General features: G+C 36.9%; 1 protein-coding gene across 1 annotated transcript; it reads right to left on the reverse strand.

Annotated features, from left to right (window-relative positions):
- Positions 1-4,304: 4,304 nt before the first annotated feature.
- Positions 4,305-25,683, reverse strand: LOC134812765 (uncharacterized). The gene is made up of 11 exons (XM_063820331.1): positions 25,579-25,683; positions 15,174-15,319; positions 8,417-8,491; positions 8,144-8,298; positions 7,666-7,926; positions 7,369-7,493; positions 7,019-7,152; positions 6,739-6,857; positions 6,423-6,507; positions 5,883-5,963; positions 4,305-5,557 (listed from the first exon to the last, which is right to left on the reverse strand). Exons 1-11 carry the CDS (start codon positions 25,594-25,596, stop codon positions 5,257-5,259), a joined length of 1,500 nt encoding a protein of 499 aa, XP_063676401.1. The 5' UTR covers positions 25,597-25,683; the 3' UTR covers positions 4,305-5,256.
- Positions 25,684-26,530: the final 847 nt, after the last annotated feature.

Raw genomic sequence — 26,530 nt, forward strand, 5'->3', positions numbered from 1 at the left:
AATGCTACATTTTATTTAGTACATACGTGGTTGTGTCAGATGGGATCGATAGCAGATTGTTGGAGGTAAATTATAGCGAATTAAGTGATATTGATAATCTAATATCAACTTAAATTCCTTTTTTCAAAGTTATCACATATTTCACTGGGCTGTAGGACTCTAGAGCGGGGGACTGTAGAGCGGGGGACTGTAGAGCGGACTTGGTCGGAAGTAGGACCCTAGAGCGGAGTCAAATCGCCAGGGTAGGACTCTAGAGCGGAACTCCCTTACCGGACCCATACTATGAGGACTCTATATCGAGCGGTATCCAAATGCAGATTTTAGAGCGGTTAAAAATTTGAGAGTAAAGTTAATTTTGAAGATTGAGTTATGTTTTTTAATCAATGATTAATAATAGTCGTCACATAATGATGATAAAATCGATAAAACTTATTATACAGGAGGAGTTTAGGAATGACTGTTACTGATACTCTGCATATTTAATTGTAGATAGTTGTAAAGAGAAGTAGGAATCGAATGTGATATATACACTAGCGTGTGAATTTTAAGAACCGACAGCAGAAAAACAGAAGACGAACTGAGAAAGAAGCCAAAAGACTCATAAAGGACGGAAGTGTTGTCATCCTTGTGAATGAACCTGTCCCACCCGGGGCTGTGTGTGTACTTGGAAAAGGGTTGGGCTTTGTACCTACACCTTCTCTTGATGTTGAAGGAACAAGATTGGACATGCGTTTAACAACGAACAGGATCCTTCAGTCTTCAAATCAGTCACTTAACAGCAATGACCAGTTTGAAACCCCGAATCTGCCCCAAATACCACCAAAACTCTACCAAAAATCATACTATTCATCACAGTCATCAGATGACAGTAGTGTTAATGATATTGTGAAGAGTATGGAGGCGGACCTTGACCAGAGATTGACCATTCAGAAAACTACAAGAGGCGACACAAAGAAGAACTTGTCAAAGGAAGAGACTGAGGGCCTAAAATGGCTTGAGTGCATGAACAATGAGGGAAAACTATCCGTTGTTCAAGCTGATAAAGGAGGTGCAGTGATCATTATCAACCCAGAGACACTAAGGAAGAAGACACTTGAGAAGCTCCAAAACCCGAATATCTATACTGAACTGAAGGAAGATCTCACCCAAACATTACACCATGAGTTATTCCTCAAATGGGTTGAAGGTAAAGAGAAAGGTTTTATCCATCCGATGACTGCAAAAAGTGTCATGGGTGTTTCTGATAATGATAGCACAAAAGAGGGGAAAGATAAGACCAATGCAAAGAGCACTTCTTCACATTTCAAGCCAGGAAAAGCCTACTTTTACCCGAGTTTGAAGATCCACAAATTGAAGAGAAAAGACCTTGTGCCAGGCATAGAGCCCCCTGTGAGACTAGTCACTGCACTACAGGAAGGAATAGCAAAAAGGAGTGATGTCTTCTTGGCCAGTGAGTACTTCAAAAATCTTGAAAAGGACTATTGCGAAGACTTACTGACTGACTCAACGGACGCACTGAGATGGCTTGAAGTATGCAATGAAGTTGAAACAGACAAACGAGCCCTCCGAGCTTTCACTTTCGACTTCAAAGCTCTCTACGACTCATTAAACCCTGAACTTGTCAAGGAAGCCGTTCATCATGCAATGAATACCACCAGACCAGACTGGACACCAGCACTCTGTGATTGGCTGGTCGACCTCGTTGATATCAGTCTAAGATCCTCTATTGGATGCTTCGAAGACAAGTGGTACGTCCAAAAGAACGGAGTGCCTACAGGTGGAAGTCTGTGTGTGCAGTTGGCCAACATAACTGTATTTTATGTAATGAACAAATCCGTTTACAGTAACACTGACATGATGAAGAGAGTCAGGACTGTAAGACGGTACATTGACGATGGTGCAGGTTTCTTCTACAGCACTGAAAGGAAATTTGACCAGTGGATTTCCGATGTAAACAAATCCTTGAAAGAATATGGGCTACTCATTGACGAATCCCAATGGAAGGAAGTTGGCACGCCTGTGGCTTTTCTAGATATCGAGTTTTGTTTCGACCCTGAGGGAAACTTACAAACTGACCTCCATATCAAGGAAACAGATTCAAGGAGCTATCTACATTTTAGCAGTGCACATCCAAACCACATTTATAGTGGAATAGTTTACAGCCAGTGTATCAGACTCAGGAGAATAATCAACTCACAAGAACGACTGGAAACCAGATTGAGTGAATTAAGCCAAGCATTCAAGGCAGCTGCTTATCCCTCAAAAATGGTGAACAACATTAGCAAAAAAGTTCTCAACTCCGAAAGAAACCTTGAACGAAGACCTCCCAAGGACAACACACTGAAGCCAGAGATCCTACCAATAAGGGTTGTCTCAACCTACGGAAGTGACTCTGACATTGTCACCACAGTGAAAAAGTATGAGGAGAACTTAAAGAAGACCAGAAGTTTTTGTAACCTGAGTGACTCAAAACAACAGAGTAACACCCTTGAAGAAAAGAAGAATGGCAAAAAGTTCTTCCAATTTGTCAAGAAAACAGGAAGCAACCTCAAAAGCCGGTTGGTTAAGGTGAAAGAAATAGCTCTGGGGAATAAGCATGGTCAAACAAGGCCGTGTAGAAAGAAGAACTGTGCAACGTGTGAGTCTATTGATAGTGCTACACAAATCAGCATCAATGGGAAACGGGTAAAACCAGCACCAGGTACATGCATCACTTACAACATCATATATTTGATCAGATGTAAACTGTGTGAGAAACCATACGTAGGCAAATCCACCAGAATGCTACGGGTAAGGTTTGGCGAACACAGAAGAGCATTCTACAAGATCATCAGTGGGCAAAAGGTTGACACGGATGATGACTCAAACTGCGTAGGACTCCACCTCCATATAGAGCATGGACTGACTCAGAAGGAAAATTTTAACAATAGTGTTTCAGTGTGTATCCTAGAAAATTCAAGTCCTAGTAGTTTAGATGTTAAGGAGCACCGATATATACAAGCCTTAAATTCCCTCCGCCCCTCAGGAATGAATAGTACAAACCCTTTTAAGATTCCTTTATTGCATAATTGATTTTTATTTTGTCTGAGGGGCTTTCCATAAATTATTTTTTTTAAATAATTGGTCCTTTTATTGATGTTTCATATTTCACGGCAGTTTCCTTTTCAGAGTTTGAGTTTATATTTAGAAACTAACCATACTATCTTTTAGATTTATGTCACTTATGATGGCTCCGGCTGAAAGTACTATGACTCATTTTATCTAGAAGATTGTAGTTTCATTGCTTCTGAAGTAGCTATCAGTTCGCCGGTCAATGTTGGGTATAATACTCTTGTGATATACTAACACTAAATTATCCGTGACATTTATACTGCACTATAGAAATCACTAACAAGAAACGCTATGCGATGGATCTGGTCTGGATCATACCCTGTCACCAGACTGAACATGAGATGTGGTACCCTTAGTAGGTGCTGAAGTGTCACGCGATGAGATCCTCATTCCTAAATGATCTCAGATCATTGATCTGCTTGAGTGCACGTACTCGGTCGAAATCACATCGATACGACCAGTTCACAATTATACCTCTTTATCAAAGAATTTTTTTGCATTCTAGAGTAGCATGAGGATATTTCAGTCAAATGGAAGAAGTTTATACCGAAAAATTGTCTAACGTATCTAAAAATTACAATATGATATGATGTATAATATAAATAAATCGATCTTGGACAATTTTCTGCTTCAACAACTCCATGACTTATTCTAATGTCACTACTGTAATAATCAATCACGAGTTGTATCTAATCTGATTTCAATCATCCGACCAAGTCAATAACCGCTCTAAAATCTGCATTTGGATACCGCTCTAGAGTCCTCATAGTCATAGTATGGCCTATGAGTATGGGTCCGGTAAGGGAGTTCCGCTCTAGAGTCCTACCCTGGCGATTTGACTCCGCTCGGCCTCTAGGATCCTACTTCCGACCAAGTCCGCTCTACAGTCCTAGTCCCCCCTCTAGAGTCCTCCGCTCTAGAGTCCTGCTCCCATTTCACTGTCTTTAAAGTATATAAATTAAGTGGCATTATTTCACTGTCTAACTCCAGCAAGGCACCCTATTTCCCTGTCTGCGACGGTAATGGAGCTTTTAAATGCCGCATCCAGTTCCGTTTCAAATTATGTGAGCAATAATGTGAGCAATACGTAGGCAAGATTGAGCAAGCTAAATTCAACTATAATAGAATTCTTGTTTGATGGCAAGTTCGTGTGCAATTTGTTATCATGAAAATTCAGGTAATTTTATTGTCTGGACAAATAAAATTCTTATAATATTGGATTGCATATTCCACAATTTAATAAAAAACCACGTATAATTTACAGAATCGAAATATGTTCCAAACAATCTCGCACTGCAGTTAAAAGAATATAACGCTACAAACTTAAAAATTCATGAAAGGACATCTGAATTCAGGTGATGATTATCAACAACAATCTTATAGCATAACGAATAATAAAATGATACTGATAGCTCAGCGTGTAAACAATTAACATTCTGCCAAATAGTCAGTATTTCGACCAATTTCTAAACCCTGTTTTTGTTAAGATCATTATCTTTCAGTTTCATATTCACGCCCCTCAATTTGAATTGCATATATATTTTTCACCATTTTATATTATATGTATCACTATCAAGGGTATCATCAACATCCTTCTAAAACAGCTCTGAAAAAACTTTAAATGTGTCTCCGCCCATATTCATTCAGGAATCGATTGACTGTTTATCCCGGCGGTCGCCAATGTAAAATCAAAAATAAATCATATAAACACCTATGTATTTATAAATATACATCTATATCAAATAATTTAAAATTACTCTGTAATAGGTAAAGGGTGATGAGGTCAGGATTTGCGTTAAATTAGGAAAGTGTATGTGATTGATGCACTTTATCGATGGAAAATCTTATCAAGCATCAATGATTATGAAGGGGGATACGTCACTCCATATATTCAAGCATTTCCGGTTTTCGCCACGAATTTTTGATATCCATGACGAAAAATTAAAGACAATTTGGCGAATTTTCTTTATTTATGGCGATATTGTGTAATGTAATGGCGAAAATTTTTTTCCGAATTTCCCAGAAGTTGATTGTGAACATGGCAATAACGTATCCCCGAGATAGAATACAGCTTATTTTAAACATGAAAACGTGGACAGCGTTGTGTGAAACGTAATAATGAGGATTATATTTTCGGAGTGTGATCTATTTGAGGGGTGTGATTCTGTGATTGGTGAGTAGCGTGGACACGAGGGCGGAACCCAGGCATAAGCACGCCATGGAATGATAAATGACATTCCAACTGTCAAACAAGTCCACGTATTTGAGGAGGAAACTAAAACCTAGGACTGCAAGTCCAGGACCAGCCCTTACCAGACCATACTTAATGCCAAAGTCTTTTCTCCCGAAGTAAGTATAGAGACAGGTTGTGAAGAGGATCTGGGAGGCGAATATCACACCGTCCAGACAGATCGTAATCATGTACAGTATATCTGGAGCATGTGAACTGAAATATATTTCAATTTTAACGTTTTAGTTATTTCACTGATCCTTTCAACTTCAAGGTAGTAGTGCCCGGATGGCAGATAAGTTGGGGAAATAACAATATCAACGTTATATACACGCGATGCCGATTGTCGATGAGATCAGAGGTAGGCTCACTGCTCAGTAGCTCACTAAATGATATTTAACAAGCTATTTCTCAAGCTCAATGCGATATTAAATCATCATAATTTACAATTAAAATCAAATGTACATAATTTATTTTTTGGGGCGTTCGCTTTAATAACATTAACACAAGGTGTTCAATAATAAACGCTGAAACTTCAAACCTGTGAAGACACCAGTAAGTAGCCTCAACACCTCCGATACCACAAATTGCTGCACCAATTATTAGGTACTTGCTTCGGAACCTAAGGATTATGTAAATGATAAAATAAATAATGTCACATAAAAATCATTTATGATGGAACAAAGTTTTAAAATGTGAAACAAATTTTAACCTTTTTCAAGTGTCAAAAGCTCCAAAAAGAATACCGCACACTTGTGACGTGTACTTAAAGTTTAAATTTAACTCTAAAATCTGCAGCAAGTACGGGTTTTAGGGTGGACATGACAGTGACACTGACAGTAACTTTAAGTAAAGATGACGTCAATTATGGAGGAGCTATTTAGTTCACAGGGTGGGGGAGGAGGGAGGGGAGGGGGGGGCATTAGCGTGTGTCTCAACTCTTAATTATGTAACTGCTAATTATGTAACTGCTAATTATGTAACTGCTAATTATGTAACTGCTAATTATGTAACTGCTAATTATGTAACTGCTAATTATGTAACTGCTAATTATGTGACTGCCTTGTGAACGCTTACTAACCGGTCAGACAGTGCTCCCCAAATGAGACGACCAAGGGCGTTCATAAAGTTACTGCAAACTGCTATCATCGTTAGGAACTGGTCACCTGTTGAGGGAGTGACGTGGTTAATTTGTAATTATCAAAACTTAGATAATTTGATTAAGTCGCAAACACTTTAACTCTAAGTGACTAAGTCTATCTTTTTTCCAAATAACTTTTGGAGCATTTCTATGAGCATGGTATTCTGCACTCATGATTTATAAATCCATCAAAACATTAAAATTCTTTCTAGCTCTCGGATCACTAACAATGAACTCGGCCAGAGCTATAACTAACTTGGAATAACTGTAAGGCCGTAAGCTTTGTAATAAGTCATGAGAATTGTTCTGCAGATCTTTGCCACACTGTATACAATAGTTAACAGATAGAAATCTTTGCTGTAGAATATTTCCTTCCTGTAAAATAATCAAACTGTAATTTCAAATTAAACATAAATCGTTATTTATCTACTTATCGTCATAAAAACATTGTCATAAATCTGAAATTTTCTTGAGAGGGTAGTTTCATTAAAAACATAACAAATGTTGTGTGACGGGTGTGTTTAACTTTAACCCACCAGCCAGGATCTTTCTCACTGTTAGTGCTAGTCGTGCTAGTAATGCTGTTCTCCTCATCTTCATACACCTCGTCTATTATTATATCTGGTTTCGCCTTGTACGACGATTGGGATTGTGAGATTTTTCTGACCATCTGAAAAGTTTACTAGGTTGAAGATGGTGATATAGTTATACATAGTCATATGTATACATTTAGTAGGCATATCACCATGCGGCAATCAGTCTGTGAAAGATTTATAACAATCATATTGAAAGTTAAAGATATGAATTAATGTAAAGGAGATCTTGTAAATTAGTGGCGCTAAATTCAATAGGAGAATAATGATTTATTGAGGAGAGTTTTACAAACCTTATAGTCGGGGAATGATGCGTGAGACAGATCGTAGTTCATAGATCGCACTGACCGCACATACGCTATATCATCTGATTCCTCTATCAAATACGTACCCTCCATACTGGAATCTTCGTGATCCACTGCAGTGATAATCTTCCATTAGATGATTAAAGTCGTTATACTTATAGATCAAGATTTGGGCACGGATAGTTACCATGCCACCATAGTTACTGGTTACTAATGGTTACTGCCTATAATCACATGTAAAACACATGTTGTCCTTATCACTCAATAAAACCAGGTATAACTCACCCTGTTTAGGCATGGATATAACCAGAGATGTAGGGATAAGAAGTATGAAAGTGGCTACCCCCAGCCCCAGAAAATATACGGGTATCCGGTCCAGTATCTCCGGCTCTTCGAAGTAGCCTGATATCGGGCTAACAGGTAAATTGTTAGGGTTTATCACGGCTGTTCCTATGATGCTGAAAAGAGTTGACCCGATACTTTCAGAGAAACTAATGATGCCCACAGCTGTTCCTCGATGTCTCTTACCCCACTCCATACAGACAACTGGAAAATTAGCAATATTAGAAAAGAAATAAACCGACGAAGAAATGACAAATTTCGTATTTAGTATAACTTTGCTGAAACCTTTCAACAAGTATAAGGGCACAACAATTAAATATCGTTCCGAACACAGCCACCAGAGATAAGCGATCAGAAGACAAAATGTGCGAGAAAATCCTAAGAAGATAGTAATAATTATAACTTATGACTTATAACAAACCTATGATGGTAGCTTGAATGATGGCACTGAAGAAGGAGACAGCGGAGGTAAGTATTGCAAATGCCCAGTAGTTTCTCAGAGCAAAGAAACACAACCCAGTTGATATGCTGAGTAATATGCTTGCTAAGGTTGCTGTTTGCTTGATCCCCAGTGCACTGCAACAAGAATAATATCAGATAAAAGAACGAGGGTCACTGATCAGATACTCGATTAATATTCTTGGATTCTTACAGAAAGTTTAATGAGGTTTTCCAAGATGTTCTTAAAACGTACTTGATCATGAAGCCAGAGCACCAGGATAAGGTATTGAATGCCACGTTGTTCAAAGCCACCAATAACGCAATATCACTGAAAATAGAACTTTAAATGATAAATCACTTTTAGGCGTGGTCTTGATGCGTTTGTCGAAATGTGATGTGAAGTTTTGCAAAATAAAATGACGCGTCCTAATAGGCACTAATAGTTCTTAAAGCTTAGTTTGCTACCCAAAACAAAATTCTACATTCTCTATTTTACTGCCAAGTTCAGTAGCCCGGTTCATAAAACAAAAATATTATCCAATAATTGCGTTAATATAGTTATCTGTTGATAAGCCTATTCAAGAGTTAAAATTGTCGTTTTAAGGAAGAAGGAATGTGTTTAGAGCTCTAAAACTGTGATACTTGAATAGTAATGGTAGAAAAAGGTTAACTTTAGTCGAAGTCTCATGTCTCTACGACCTTTAGTTTTGGCGCAACAAATCTCGCAGCGGAGGCGCGAGACGCGAGATCCGGTGCGCCTAAACCAAGCGCCGTGGAGACTTGAGACTTTGACTAAAGTTAACTTTTTTTACCATTACTATTAGATCCCAAACTGTTGGAGCACTAAAAGCACTCCTTCATGCTTAAATTGATGATATGAAGATTTTTACCTGTTAAAAATTGACGAAACAAATGGGCGTGGCATGTGGGGGTGGTTCCGGTTGGAGTTGAAGCTTCAAAATTTTGTTGGTAGTTATTTGGCCTAAGGAACAACAGATAAGCCTATTAACGCAATTATTGGATAATATTTTTGTTTTATGAACCGGACTAAAGTTCAGGGAATCAAAAATAACCCGCTGTTTATTTTCGTTTTCCTGAACTTGAAGAAAGAACTGATGGAAGTAAAATAGAGAATGTAGAATCTTGGTTTGAGTAGCAAACTTTGAGCTTTAGGACCTATTAGAGCAGCTACTAGTTCTATGTCTATTATTTTTATATGAAGCGAAGAAGGATGAATGTATTGGAAGAAGGATGACCATTGATCAACAGTTCTGTACTCGGTTATTCATTAATGTGCTACCACAGCTTTTTTCCGCTCTTCTGTGTATTTTCCACATTTTGAGCCACCCTCTTATTTCCATGTTATAGCTTTTTATTATTGTTATGTACTTGTAGAGCTAATATATAACATTTCTTATGTACAACATTCCTCCCACTTTATCGAAACTTATTTGGGCGGATATCGTCATGTTATGATTATGTGGACGGACGTGGTTATTATTATAAATATATGGGCGAAAGAGTTTCTTCGAACGTAAATTTAACCGTAAACCGACAATTCGAACGAATAAGGTCCGATAAGGTATCTAGGATCCCGAATATAATTATACTGCAGCGGGTCACATTGTTGGCCAGAAAGTATATAATTTTCTTCATGACAGACTTGCGTGTACATTCAGTATAACATTACAAATCAACCGTTATGCGTAACCTTCTACTAATATTTATGACGTTTAATGCTATTGCAGTTATGTTATATTAGAATCTTTTACATCGCCTTTATGTTCTGATACATTACCTGTATCCGGATCGGCTAACTTATTTTGTTCAGTCAAAACGTATGTAGCAAATGATATCAACTAATAAATTAATCATAATTTACTGTAGATCAATTGTTATAGGTTCCGAGTAACTGGCCAGTGGTAACAGAACAAACAAACAATGGAATGTGTCAGTTAGATCGTCTCAGTTAGAAATGATTGAACCATTTCTGAGCATTTCTTGAAACTTCTGTCATCTAATTTTAACAGCAGTTTGTAGTAGGTGAATTCAGATAACCCGCCTAAATCGTAACAACACTTTTGTTTGGCTGGCCCTTAGTACTACCAGCGAGATGGAAGTGACCAAATTAGGTTGTAAAAGACTCATCTGCTGGTTGACTGAAAAGCTACATTATATAAGACTCACTGTATCGAAATTTAACCTTTAGTTTTCAGAGAACAAATAGTATGAGCTAACACGCCTTATAATACGGCACCAGTCATTCGGGCACGTGGTCACCGAGTGACACAGTCACGAGGTACAGTCAGCTGATAGATAACGTGACCAATATTAGCCAGCAAGAAGGGCTGGATTTCATGCTTAAGCAAAATTAGATACACGTGAGTTACATTTATTGAGTTAGTTAAGTGTCATCAAACAAATGATACGACGTATTCCAGGGTGATCTGCTGAAGACTCAACTAGTTTCGGCCTTTGAGGGCCATCCACAGGAGTGTCACCTAGCAGAAGTCAAAAATTTAATAAACTGATATCAGAAGAATATGTCATATTAGTAAACTAAACATACGGTTAATCTAAACATACGGTTAATTAATCTAATTTTCTGCCCCATGAGTTTGTAACTTTACTATGGATTTTCAGATTAATTACCTTACAAGACTTTTTTGTGACGGACTAATTTGCGACGACCGAAATTTTGGCGGTCCGAAAATATGGCGAAATTGAACAAAAACCGTCAAATTTCGGACGTCACAGAAAATAAGGGTATTTTTCATCATTTTTTGTGACAGTAAGCAGTAATATATAAGGAAATTTCTGAAATTCAGTAAAATCATGTTCAAACTTAGTCTGTATTAAGACTGTAAGACTTTCATGTTAGCACATACATGTATTTTAATGCAAATTTAAACTGTATTGCTTGACATTCAATTCGTCATTGATGTGGTGATAATTTGTCCCAAGATGCCAGAATTTATTTATTTATTTTACTTGATATTACTTTTTAGAAACAAAATAAAGCAGTGAAGGCACAGTCATTGAAATAAGCTAAAAGATAATGCGACGGATTCTATTACGACGACCGAAATTTTGGCGGTCCGAAAATATGGCGAAATTTTCGGAAAACCGCCACATTTCGTACGTTATAAATATGTCTTGTAAGGTAACCGTATGTTTAGTTCACTAATATGACATATTCTTCTGATATCAGTTTATTAAATTTTTGACTTCTGCTAGGTGACACTCCTGTGGATGGCCCTCAAAGGCCGAAACTAGTTGAGTCTTCAGCAGATCACCCTGGAATACGTCGTATCATTTGTTTGATGACACTTAACTATCTTGTGATCCTTTACTGCTTTATTCCGGGGCGATTGTGGCTACAAAACTCGATATTGGCTTGTTTTTCCACCTCAACGTCAGCGAAAGCTCTAACACATTTATTGAGTACAGTACGGAATAAAATATGTAAGTGGTAAGTATCGATTTGATAGAAGACGCTTGCGTTTGGAATGCAAATGATATTTCATATTTCAAGCTTCATGTTTACTCAAACTACAGGGTGGGCCAAAATTCAGTGGACATACGTTGGCCTTAATAGCTCAGTTACTGAGTGCCCAATTGAAATAATTCTTTCTGGTATAACTTACTACCACCACTGGTTCGAGGAATTTGTCAAATCGAAAAATATTCGAGTTCATTTTTTTCAAATGAAGGTTCATTTTTGCATTTAGTTGATAGTTTGGATAGTTGGATCGAGCTAAATTTTATTAAATTGTGTGACGATCTGAGTATACGCTCATTCAAAGACAAACAAAAATGTTCTCGATCAAATATAGTTCCTAAATTATAGTTCCTCAATTTCGATTCAACATATTTTGTGTTTTCTTAGAGTTAGTGTGTGCTATTCGGTACAAAACCACTGGTTGAAAGTTTGGTTGATTGACTTTTAATCGCCATGAGTAATACTAATAGATGTTGTAAATTTTACATTGGTTGTTTCGATTTATGTGGTCATCTCAAACATTGAACACTCCTAAACTTCATGATTTGTAAAGGTTTATACCTACTTCAGTCTTCAAGTTCCGATCAGTGCACTTCTTCTAGTTTCTACTGATATAAACATACATCTGGACATGGAACATATTATGGGTTCTTTTGCGATAGCTAGCGCCATCCAGCGCTTGTTAGCGCCATTTAACACTAGCTAGCGCAAACTATAAAGTTGCGATAACTAGCGAAAGCTAGCGCTAGTTATCCAGCGCTAGTTGCCGTCAGCTATGCGACAATGTCGAACATAAGGTATGTCTCCTTCACTGGTTTGTTTTGACAAGCAGAGTGGAAATAAATAAAAGCTTTACTATACAAATTCCTTGATTTCTGTAGGAGTTCCCTTAATGATGGTAATCAGCATCTCACACCTTCCCTGTTCGTAGATGGGCCTTCGAATTGTGCATTGTGCAACAGCTACTATGCTGTTGAAATAAGCAGTATAACATTGATTTGGGACTGCAAAACTTTGATGTACGTCACGGGAAAATTGATCAAATGATTTCTAAGGGCACTCAAAAATCTGACTTTGAGTAACCACTAACCAGTAAATCGTCTTACTCTTAGAAACACCTATTAAAATGATGTCATGAAGATAAATTGGCTGTATTGTGTGCCAAAAAATCAAAAGTATATCAATTTTCTGCATCTCTAAAAAACAACCTTACGAGACATATTTAAAAGGTACGAAAGTCGGTGGTTTTCCGAAAAAAACACCATATTTTCGGACTACCAAAATTTAGGTCACCATCATTATTTTCCCAAAATTATTTTTCACGTATTTTCTTTAATTATGACTTTGTCGATTTACTATCAATATAGTAAGTTATAAATATGATTCATCTATGAACAAATGAACTCTAGTATTCGATCATGAATTGCTTTAAAAATGATTTTATAAATATAATAAATAAAATTAACATAGATTAAAAAAACTCTGAAAAAAATCCCCAAATACCATGATTTAATTTGGATACGAAATACGGTGGTTTTCAGAAAAAATCCCATACTTTCGTTCCCAAATCATTTAGGTCACCGGAATTATGTCGAATATAAATATGTATCGTAAGGTATGGCGCACTCATAAGTCATACCTACACTGTTTTGATAAGATATGTTCATTACTTTAGCATTAAATTGTTACAAAATATGGAAACTGTTGAATAACAAAACTATAATTTGTATTAGAATGTATCCGTCACTTGGTTCGATGGTTGAAAGTGAAGAAGAAAGAGTAGTTAAATTGGGAAGAAAACCCTTGGTCCCACCCCTATCTTACCACTGGGCCTTAAAAATTGGAGAAAAATGGTACGAAATAGCCCCCATGAAAGAAACAAGGGACGGTAACAAGATAGATACGAACTTTGGAAAAGTGGCAGCTAGTACAGCCGGGACCTTTGGTTGGTCCGTAGTGGGGGAAACTCAGAAAACGGATAAAGAGATAGATGAATGGAACAAAGATTGGCTGGCAGAACACCCAGAATATTATCTGTTGACAGACAACTGCCAGAAGTATGTTTTCGAGCTGATGAAATGGGTAACCGATAATAATTATCACTCGGACCTCATGCTGGACTCTGGCAATGTAGACACCACCGGGGATAAGTATTTTGTCAATGATGGGTTCGTAGTAGAAACAGACGGGACTAAAATAGCAAGCTACATTGTAGGCCACAGTCACGATAGCGTGGGGCCCCTAAACGTCATAACTACCGTTGGGGAGTTTACTACTGAAGTAAATAAATCTGTTGCAGGACCTGGATTAGGAGTATTTGTTGATGCAACAGTCGCCGAAGCTGAGTTCAGTGCGGGTAATCTTGTTGGGGCAAGTGTGGGTTTGAGTGCTGACACAGGGATTGGGGTAAGAGGGGGAAATTTTGAAGCACATGTTTTGGGATTTGGCTTCGAGGTCGGAGCGGACGGCGTGCAGGTAGATACTCCGGTTATTGGTGCTAGAATTTGCTGCAATATTTTGTGAAATATTTCTGGTTTTACGATTTATATATGTTTATTGATGATTGTTGCAATGATATCCTGCAGTGATTTTTTAATCGTAGTCGTACTGTTTGATTGCAGAATTAATTTGACATTTCAGTTTTCAGTTTTGAATTTGTGCACATTAAATGATTGCTATTATTTTATACATCTGAAGATATAGAAACTGGGGTCAACTTTTGTAATATTAATGAAGCACTCCTTCTGAATAAAGGGAAAATCCCCCTTGGACTATTCCTTAACAAATACAAATACAGGAATATTAATATCACAGGAACTCACCTCAGATGGCTAACATGGCTACTATCAGGACACAGCCCACTAGCTTACTTTCAGACTGTGGCTAACAACGTCAAGTTTGAGACGCAAGACTGCGAACACTGCCCAGGGGAAGCAGAAACATCACAACATTTCCTCTGTGAATGTGTACAGCTGATGACTATCAGAATGAGAATATTTGGTAAACCTCTACTCACAATGGAGGAAATTATCAACAGCAAACTCAACCACATCATAAAGTTTGTGGACCAGTCAAAAAGACTAGACAAGGAAGATCTGTTTGGGTAAACTACTAGGATTTAACACAATTTCAGGAAAACAACATCAGGAAAAAACCACGCCCAGGAAAACTAATAATAGCACCAATTCCAGGAGATGACCTTGCTCGGAAGTCCCTTGTCTGCCCACCGAAGTACCACAACCGAAACTTGGGTTTGCTCTGAGACAGGTAGTGACAGCTTCAAGACTCCAGAGGTCTGTTGCATTGATATTTATTATTTTATGATTTCGTATATACTTTGGGAGTCCTGGAATACAGCTAGCAGGAGTTGCATTCTGTGGGCACGGCGAGAAGGCCCCCTTCATTAAGTAAGAGGCCAGAAACCGTTGACCAGAACAGAGAGAGAGAGAGAGAGCACTCCTTCTGAACAAATAAAAAAAAAGCAAATCCAAGAAACAGAATAACTCACCTGTATTTGAGGGTTGAGTCGTATATGCGGAGGTAACTCAGGATGTAAGGAACGTAGGTACCGAATGCGCCAAACACAGCAGATATCATAATGTTGCAGACGCATCCGGCTGCAATCATACAAACCGTCTTCATTGCTTCAACGTGCTGATAAAATGATGATTAAGATTTTATAACAAAAATAGAGAAACCAATTTAATGGTAAACTTATCAATATAAAATTGTGGAATTAAAGTTTTACAGAAAATCGATCAATAATGAAGGAATGGTATTGGGATAGTGAGCAGAATGACCATTTAGTTGAAAATGTTGTGGAATCCTGTAATTTGCCGTTTATTACTTGCATTTTTAGGTGTAAATTTGCCGTAGATCTGAAAAGTTGTGGATCGGACAAATTGCGATTTTTGCCAAATTTAATGTTGTCACTCGTCTCTGTAGATTACAGAGGAAAAAATATCGAATAATGTGCAATATAATATAATTTATAATTATATATGATTTTATGGCCTAAACAGTGTCTCCACGTCATAGTTTCCTACCTCAAAAAAAAACTGGTAATACACAATATTAATATACCACTACCAGTAATACCATCATTAAAATTAAGATAAAAAACCGCAAAATTTATAAGGCCTTGTAGGGAGTGGAATTGTTTGTTTGTTCGGATTCGGATGGCGAAGGCAGTTCTAATGACTGATTTTAAAAATACATAATTATATAATAATATGATATAAAAACCTTTTGTAAACCTAGTAGAATAGATGAAAGAAGTAAAATAAAATTTAAATAATCCTTAGTAAACAAATTGCTTACCATTTCAGTAGTCTGGTAACGTGATAAATCAAAGAAATTTTGCTGCCTACTCGAAAAAATCAACTTCAAATCTGGAAGACTTTCAGTCTTGTATGGAAAATAAAATGTGAATATTATTTCTGGGTGATACTAGTAAACGTTAGAGAACATAAGAACAGCTGCTCTGTGGACGTGTTTCTTCCGTTCCAAGAGCAGCTGTTCTGTAATTTGTAATCCTACTTCCTGGAAACCCTTGCAAATTCCGTGAAACCATTCATTTACATTTTCTCAGATAACATTGATGTTAATATAATGTTACGGTCCGTTCACCGGGCACAGTGTTAATTATTCTCATCACTAGCAAGGATAATCATTTAACCACATCTTTGTTTTTTCCCATTACTCATTCTCTACATGTGGCAACTTTAACACGTGACTACATCACGAGATATACCCACGTGGCATTGTTTCACGTCTACCATCTCTGTACCTCAAATGATTTGCTGGTTACACTTTACAGGCCCTCGACAAGAGCCTGTAACCGGCATCAGGGGCCAAAGATACTCAGAATCTCAACAACTCAGAAGATACGGATGCCATACTATTACTCATAGAGTCTGGCGAACTCTATTCACAGGTTAGTCAGGCAGTGGCTCACACTCTGTTGATATCTCTTTAGGGATATTTGAGGTGTCTCAACTTACTTAGTTGAGTGTGTCCTACAACCAAGCACCTTGCCTAGAAGTCCAGTTTTATATATTATGATCCTGGACCTAAGTGGCGACAAAAAAATATACAATGTTGAAGTAAATTTGTTCATTACCAAGAATTGGTTCATTGCTGAAGAATTTTTTAACACCGAAATAAGGTTATTATATCCGATTTGGTCAGTTTTAATTAATGGGAAAAATTGTATGTTTATCCGATTAGGTAATTCTTAATCGTGAAGAAATCTATTTTTCATGGTCACAAGATAAGTAAAATTATTTAAACTAAACCAAATTCGAGTAACCGTGAGAAACGATGCAGATTTGGTCGTTGATTACGTAATCAAAATTTTATTTTTTACCATCTAGAATCATAACAATTTGAAAATATTTTAATTCAAATTCCACTCAATTTCACTCTGATAGTGATAAAATTTAGAAATTTATCGAATATCCGGCTGTAATAGTAAGTAGTTTAGAAGGTGCTTGACCGGATATCATTATCATAACAATGATTTCGGCTCATCATGATAGCATGATCAGGGTAGCATGAAACGTAGAGAAAAGTGTTTTCTAGGGAAAAAAGTCAAGGGGGGGGGGGGGGGGGGGGGGGGGGGGGGGTCATGCCATGATTACGTAATATTTTTTATTGCTGTCAGGAGGGGGGTTGGGTCTTGAGTACGGTTGGTTACGGAGGGGGGTAAAAATTGCTAAAATATTGATTACGTAATATGTGAACGACCCCTAAAGGAAAGCTGTGTAGAACTAGAAGAAATGGAAGAAAAAGCTAATCCATATAAAAATCTATCTATAGGAAATCTGCTCCATTAGTGCAGCTTATAAATGACCAATTTTTCTAAGAAATCCTCTCATGACGATAATTTGAGGCTACATTTCTTGATTAAAGTCCTGGTAGAGTGATAGTAAATGTTCCAGAAGTAATTCGAAAGTTCTAATCTAGTTTTGGGTGAGAATACGGTTCAAATTTTATGGAGTACTAGTACTAGGGAGCAACTGCTTCATACTTTACGAACTTTGGAAAGAAGGGGTCCTCAATTAATGCGGAGGATTTTGTTTCCAAAGAGCATGTTTTTGACAGCGTGCCCAGGGAATCGTAAAGGACAGCTGGAAGGACTGGAACAAATTAAAAATAGAATTCCATTATAAACGAAATGATGTAACCGTTATCTTCTTATGACCCCAATATCCATAACTGCTGATAAAAGTTCAAAGAATGCAGATTGGATTATGGACATCTAGTGAAGGCTGAGCGTTGGCAGTCATCCAAATTGGAATCCACTACAAAAGCTGACAACATCAAACTTTGTGTGCTCAGAAAATTTTAATTTTGAGAAATTAAGGCAGCAATTTTGCTTATTAAGTCTCTTACTTCGGAAAAGGAAGCATAATATACCCTCATAACCGTAGTTGAGGTACCGAGGTACCTAAATTCTAACTCAGCAGACGGCAAAATCTAAGATATTCAAAATGGAAAGTTTTTCAAATAATAATTAATGAAATTATTATTTGAAAAACCTTCCGTTCTGAATATCTTAGATTTTCAATTGATCGATCGTTTAATGTATTCTAAATCAGTTGAACCATCCCTATATGTAGATAAACTTGAGCAACATTTCTCTCGTGAATCATGAATGAAAAACGTGAAAAATGGCAGCTCTTTGATGATTTTCAAATTAATATTCAAGCCGGTAGTGGTATCGATCAAATTGCGCTTTCAATAGATAAAGTTGAGCAACATTGAAAATGTCAGCACTTTGATGGTTTTCAAATTAATATTCGAGCAAGTATAGCAGTCAGATTGCGCATATTCATGCGTTCCAGTCGAAACTGACATTTATGAATGAGGTACCTTACTAATAACAATTAATCATTGAGCAATTGGGTTATCTGACAAATTTTGCACAGCAAATTTAATAATATCATTATTAAATTGCAACAGCAAATTGCAGCAGCAAATTGCAACAGCAAATTGCAATAGCAAATTGCATCAACAAAGGCCAAACTCAAAATTCCACTACCAAACGGAAGGTCGAAATGCGATTTTACGTTGATTCTGAAAATTTCATGAAAACATATTGAAACCGTATTGAGTTCTATTGTTTTGGGCGAAATCAGTTTTGCAAATATCGCAAACTGAGATATGGGCGATTTTTTTCATTTTTTACGATTATTTGAACACAGAATCCACAGTTAGGTTGATATTGAGTTGATAATCGTAGAGAATTTGCAGTTTAGGCTTACCTTTTATATAAAGTTGGTTTCATTCAAAATATTGATATTTGACCAATTTTGGGCATGTTCATGGTATTTGGCTAAATTTGGCCTAATTTGGACCAAATATGGGCGTGGCTGTCCCGCAGGCACCGTTTGGCGGTTGGGGTCCGGGACCCCCTCAAAAGTTCGGTCACCGGTCCTAGTTTGTTGGTCAACTGCTATCTCGAAATCAAGTTTCACAAAAAATCAGGGTGAACCCCCCTTAAGACTAAATGTTTGGTATTTAGTAAAAGCTGGGCATAAAGGAAAGAAGAATTAGAAATGAAAGGAATGTTACAATTTGCAGCTGACTGGCTACGGTATGACGACATCAGGACGAAGTTAGGTTTCCCAGCTTATATCTGTGCCACAACACAAAGGCGGATGATGTCGTCATACTCATAGTGTCTAACAATACCAAGACCACTTGATAATGGCTGAACTGACATCACCAGCTGAGGAGAATATCCAGCAGATAAACTTTTACAAAAGGAAGAACTAGAAGTATGAAGGACTGACAGTGCTGTATTAGTGCATTGATGGCTACTCTGTTCTGTGGTTCCATTGCATTTTCATTGGTGCCATGATCAGGAAGATTGGTCTGAAAAACTGTCAGATACAGAAGATGATGGAAAAAATGTCAAACGTAGCATTGAGATTCTCTTATACCATCTACACCCAGAGAGAAAGATAGAGAGAGGGGGGTTTGTCAAGTGCAGGATGAATGTATGATTTTCAGATGGAGTGGCAAACGAAAATCTAGCCTAGCTCACTCAACCGTACAGCGGGAGTTAGGTATTTTGCTGAAGACATCTGTAACTGTATGGAAGTCATCTCTTGTCAGGCTATGAAGAACACTTACACCTTTACACATCATGCGATCAACCGGCCGACTCGGGCCCTTAATGGTAAAGTACAATAGTCAATAATGGAGAATTATTCTTGGAAATATCGATCAGCGGCACTAAGTACTTAAGTAACCAAGTAACAGCTTGTGCATCACGCTCTGCATGTTGGCAATGCTCTCAGTCTCACTTAGTTACCAATTTCCATCTTTTTCTTTCAATAAATGATACCAGATTTTCGTTTGTCTAACCGGGCGGAATTGAAAAACATTCCGCTGAATTTTCGATATTGAATTATAGAGTTACCCGGGGGCAATTTCTAACGCCAATCTGTACAGAAGCTACTGACAGTGAACCACTGTCAGTAGCTGTAGAGTGGAAAAAAGTCGATGGAGAATGCTTGGTCATGTGCTGAGAGGTCCAGATAATGGAGCTGCCTATACCTCCTTGGTATTTGCTGCAAATGTAGTTTTCAGATGCCAGGGAGAGTTGGACGCCCTCCCTCTAACCTATTCTCGTCGATAAAGCGCGACTTAAGTTGATGGACTTTATTTCTTAATGATATATATGATTTAAATTATCTTAGGAATATTGCTTTTGACAAACTTTTTGTCACAAAGCAAATTGGTGCAGAATGCAAGTTTTATAATTCTGTTCTTTACAGAAAGATTAGATGTGTAATTGTGTTTAGTTTTACACTATCTGTTATTTAGAACTTTAGTATATCAATATATTTCCGCGATATTGTAATCTTACAACGCGGTAATTTGAAATTTTAATTGTGTAGAAATGTATTCTGCAGAAAAGATGATTTTATTACTGAGAAAAGGACTTTATCGATCTACTATCAACTTACCAATATAGTAATCAATATATCATTCGAATCAAGCAATTAATGAACACTAGTATTCGATCATGAATTGATTTAAAAATGATTTTGGACACGTTAAAATAAGCAAGCTCTGTCACTACTTTATTATATTGGCCACGGCGGCGAAATTTCGGGATTAGTGGAAGATAACAAACATTGTCGGTCTCGACTCTCCTATACCCTCTGGAGGATTATAAGTTATTAGTTAAGTTGAGGCTAACTTGCAAAGGTTCCGGAGAAATTGTTTACAAATGGAACTGCTGATCAGAGAAGATTTTTGTATTTAATTTTCTCAAATATTGGGTTTCATTTTTGTAAAATAAGGAGATGAAAAAAAATCGGTTTTCGGTATAAAATTCCCATATTTTCGTTCCCAAATCATTTAGGTCACCGGAATTATGTCGAACATAAATATGTCTCGTAAGGTAGTTGGTTACTCCTTCATGAATTAATCTAGTCTACAGATGTTTGAAACCGTTCCGATGTATCGTGAATACCCTGTACATTGTGAAGTTATGTACGTACAACTAACATTATAAGCTATTATATCCAGGCTAGGTATATGCGAATCGATAAAACGGATTTCGAGTTACGACGGAGACTTGAAGTCGTCTATTATCGATCAGCGTGCCTTAAGGAATCTCTAATACAGCCGAACCGCATGGAGAACGGCGTTACGGCACCTTAGTCTGTATTTGCTACACGTTGTACAGAATTATCTCATCCCTAAAAGCAATGTATAGTATAAGTATTATGACTATTATTATCAGAAAGACTCTTCAAACATGCTATAATTGTCAAATCCTACTTTGAGAATGACTCAAATCCGTTTGTCACCAAAACGTACCTTTAACTTACCCAAAAACATAGTTTTCGGGTATTCTACTTGTACCTGCTGGCCTCTTGAGCGCATAATTTAATATAGCTGGTTAATCCTTCATGAATTAATCTAGTCTACAGATGTTTGAAACCCCCCCCCCACCCATTAAACAACTCTGTATTTATAATTAAAGACTGAAGTAATAATCTCAAAAAACAATTAAATGGTTATTCTCCAAGAGGATTGTGACGAAATGCAATGTAAGTATGTCCGACTTAAATTGTCAACCTCTAGAATGTCAACTAACTTGCCAGAAATAAGGTGAAAGTACTAAAACTCAGACACAATGTGGTCCGACTTAAATTGGCCAACTTTAGACTTTGCAAGATAGAAAAACTAGTAATGCGGATTGTGGAAGCTGGCTGGTCGAGTTTATATGAAGATAGCATTAGAGATGACATGAGAGTGGCTATATTTAACTCTGAAAGTGTCATCTTCAATCCTCCCAAAACTAGCTACTCATATGGGGAGTGATTGTACTCAAATACGTAGCCCCACCTTATAGCCAGATGCTTGTCAATTTAAACTGTACTCTATTCCGATACACATCACACAATTAAGAAACAATCCTGCGCTGCGACAAATGTGGAGCTAATTTAAAATAGAAGAAACTCTCTAATTCTGTACAGTTGATGTGGATTTTGGGTGACCTGAAGACATGAATATATATTACATATTCAATGAAGAGAATTAGAATTCTTTAGCTGATGTACGGTTGGTCTATGATGCGCTTTGGGTCAAGCTCACATTGTTGTGGCCCATTCGAATTTGGTAAGCGGATGTGAAGAGAGATTCTTACTGTAAGCTGTATGACGTTTTAATTATAAATAATCAACGTTACGAGAATGGAGACGTATATTTAAAGTACTATTTACTGCATCTGACCTAGCATTAATTATTAATATATCAATAAAGCAATTGTTTCCAAGGAAAGCTAAGGTTCCGCAATGGTTATGGTTCGACCCTTCCCCTTTTGGTACCTAATCAATTAACAAAGTGGCTGTAGGGGGGGGGGGGGGTTAAACTTAATAATAATAGGGTATCTACATACAATAATAATTTTTCATAATTCATAATAAGAAATAATAATCATAACATAAAACATAATAATAATGATAGCGGTCAGATAGATAGTATCAAATTTTAATAATAAATAACTCAATAATTTTCAAAAAGTAAAAATAAATTTCCAATTAAATGGACGGTTCCTCAGTTATTTATTGGGCAAAAGTCATTATAAATATAACGTCACGTTTATTATCTTGCAAAAAATGCAGTTAAAACGACTTTGGAGTGAAGCCAGTGGTCGAAAAAGAAATAGAAAGAACTAGACAGTCAGCGAGTTAATAACGATGCCACGATCTGAATGATAAAGTTTTGGAAGCGCCTGAGATTAAGGTTTGATAGATAACAGGGATGGAATATCCGAACTAAACAACTGCTTAAATATATGGCTTCCCATCTGAAGCGTGTATCACGCCATCACGGTCAAGGCCGGTGGTTCCCAATCTTATCTTTCCATATACCTTATCAGTTGTCAGGAACCTAGGTGCCGTATATACTGATATATTTTGAATGAATTTTCAGGGTTCTGAATAAATAAAAGGCACGCACAACTTACTGCTTTTATTGATAATAATATTTCTCATCTGATTGTTTTCCAATAAATGCCACAAATAGTAATTTTGAAATCGATTCTAAAAATACCTTGCGCGTTTAATGACAGGAACCTTATCTCTTATGTTGAAATTGAGTACGGAGCTTACGTGGTTGGAAATGAATCATGAATTAGTTGGAGCAGGTTTGATAAGAGCATACATAATAATCACTGTGCAGTCTAACAGTTTTATCACCTCGCATGTCAAACATCCTATCTACACATCATTTACTCGTCATTTACTTGTACCATCTACACGTCATTAATTTGATAAGGAATGGACCAGTAATTCATTATTATCTTATCACATGATAAAGTTTAATCCAGTTATATTCCCGGGGAAATGAATTTGATAGCAGTTTTTTTGATAAGAGGAAGTAGCTGATATGTACAATGATACCCACAAAATTCTTGGGTGAAATCAAATATCCGTATATATAATTCGCTACAAAACAACGAAGTTACCACTTTATTCTACTCATATTTTAAGTAACTGAAACTTTTGCACCGAGTAATTTATGCGCACTTGCATTTTGCAATTAATAAAACAGATCAACTGAAATTCCTCTATTACGCTAATAAAATTTCAATTCAGAGAGAGAGAGACTGAGAGACAAGAGAGAAACAAGAAAGAAGGAAGTGTGTCATTTCCATACTTTTATAAGCTTATAAGTCTATAGCAATAGCATCCACTATACGCGGACCTCATCGTTATACCCAATATCCAATTCCTCCAGTCTCCATCTACTGGCAATAAAACATGTTGTCAAAGGTTATATACCAAGGGAAAGTCAATTAACGTTATTTGGTCGGAGCCGTCAGTCGAGCTAAATATCCCGCTTAGTCGAAAACACACATCAAGCAATCAAGATGTACGTTTTAGTAAAATTTCATGTGACAGAAGAACATATCCAAAACAAAAGTATAAAACTTTACTGCAGTGAGGAAGGATAGAGATTAGAGCATACTTAAACTTCATTAACAATTAAGTAATGTTGATTATGTAAGATATTGAAAATGTAAGGGAGAGAAAGAGAGAGGTCGGGGGTGGGGGAAGAGAAAGTGTGAAACATATTTTACAGTCAAACTTGCGTGATTTCCAAGTACAGGTAAAACTGTGAGGAAGAAAGAGAGGGGGACAGAAATTGAGAAACTTTAGTATCAAATTGGGTACAAAACCATCAATTAAACCATTTAACACCGGCCAATTTTAAACTACATTAATAATTTGGATTATTCATAGTTTTGTCAGCACTATACCGAAAAAAACCAGCCCTATAACCGTTTTTTTGATTAAGTCGTTCGTAAGGTACACAGACTACACACGTCCACACGTCCACACCCAGTACCCACACACAGAGTGTTTGGGTTTTATATTAATATAAATCTGCACGTTATCAGGGGAGAGAGGGGGTTTCTAAATGATAATTCCCACACAATAGCTTTGTGTAAAAGTAATTATGGAGGGGAAAGAGGCAAAGAGGGGTCCAAAGAAATTCAAAAGGGGATAACGAGTTACGTGAATTGTGAATGGTCCCTAATTAAAAGAACAAACTACCTTTGAAAATGGCCATTGCGTGGTGCAATTGATACCGAGGTACTTTAGATTGGTTAAGCTGGGATTGCTTCTGAACAGCGGTCTGTAATTTTTGGCCAAATAAAGCAAATCAGGGTTAGTAAAACGAGCCACATAATATTGTACGTGGTCCAATCGATTGATTCTTATTCAAAATGGTTAACAAGAACTACTATTAACGTGTTACTGTTAATGAAAATTGTTGGTGAAACAATGTCTGAAATTCAATTTTAACTTAAACCACCAATATACGAACAAAACTCATCGACCATGAGTTTGTCTCACAAAATGAAGGATGTGGAATGTGGATATGAACCTAGATTCCTGACTAAATCAGTGGCTTTAAATTTTAAGTCGTCATCTTCATGGGTGTTTAAACTTTAATGAATTGACTAGACCAAACCTAACTACAAAAAAACATATTACCATCTTGGCCAACAACAGGGCGCATTTTCCACAAAAGTAATTCGATTGGTAACAAGGTGAAGCGTGCGGCTTCGTAATGACATTTGAACCGCTAGGCTGGTTCAACATGTCAGAGCGGAGAATCTTGTATACCATGAGAGATAATTAATCAATTAAATCGAAAGACCAGCCTCAGTCTAGTATTTAATTTACACCTCCAAAAGTGCGACAGAGATAGTTCCCATTTGTAAGAATGACAGAACACTTGCAGTCAGATGGCCAGTAATAAATAGTAGTTAATGAGGTAACTATTATATAAGCAGGAAAACAGTCTTGTGACGTGAGTGCCCTACTTCAACTTGTTAATGTGAGTTTATTTCGCAATATTGTTCTACTCACGCGAGTTTTTAACGGCATCGATTGGAAAATCCTCGAAGGTAGAAACACGATCAGTCTATCACTTTGCGTGGAATCGTTCAATCATTTAACCTGCCAATCATTTGTAGATTCATTTTCCCATCCAAAGAATCGCTATGCCGTTATCATTTGATTTAAACTTACTTACTTTGTACTTAAATTATCACCGTAGGTTTATCCGTTACCAATATTTAAGTTTAACCTCAAACTAGAATAATATAAACAAATTGAGAAGATTTTCATAATAAAAAATGAATAAAACTGTGACCCTCGAAACAAATCTGATCAATCAAATAACCAAATCAAAAAACAAACAATGATACAAATTACAACGCATATAATCCAGACTGCCATGATTTAAGACATAATTGCATAATGTATATTAGACTCAGTGAAGAGATAAGGCGAATTGAGATTCAGATAACACAGCAATCACGTACATTTTTAGCATGCAATTTATGGAAATATCGGCTGATGATAATTTTACGATTCCTTCAGTGATGAAATGTTGTTTGACTAAAAAGGGTGAGTTAAAGTATGATTTAAAGATAAAATAAAAGTAGGAAAAAAGTTTGATAAAATAAGATAGAGAGTAGGAAAGTTGTTAGAATATCGATACTGTTGACTTAATAGACCTCACGTCTCGGATAGTATAAGGAGTCTGAACAATCCATTACTTTGATCATGATGATACAATTGACAATCTAGATGTTAATTGCCAATTACCGTAAAAAGGGGGAACTTCGCCATGTTTTACAGCTATTTCATGTTATTTAGAAAATGCGACACGAGTAATTGAAAAAGTTGATAGCTCATATGAACAGAATTGGTAAATCAAATGTTCTCGTATATATGGAAAATATGCGAGCGGGAAGTTTTAGCCACTTTATTGCATTATTTCATGTTGCCTGAGGTTAATTAACATAACAAATGT

This window comes from Bolinopsis microptera, chromosome 1 (genome assembly GCF_026151205.1).
Source record: "Bolinopsis microptera isolate Bmic1 chromosome 1, MBARI_Bmic_1.0, whole genome shotgun sequence".
Lineage (NCBI taxonomy): Eukaryota > Metazoa > Ctenophora > Tentaculata > Lobata > Bolinopsidae > Bolinopsis > Bolinopsis microptera.

Coding starts and splice junctions, on each gene's coding strand:
- LOC134812765 (XM_063820331.1), bottom strand. Junction 8,492..15,173: donor GACTCAACCCTCAAATACAG/GTGAGTTATTCT, acceptor TTCTATTTTCAG/TGATATTGCGTTATTGGTGG. Junction 7,927..8,143: donor CATTCAAGCTACCATCATAG/GTTTGTTATAAG, acceptor CTAATTTTCCAG/TTGTCTGTATGGAGTGGGGT.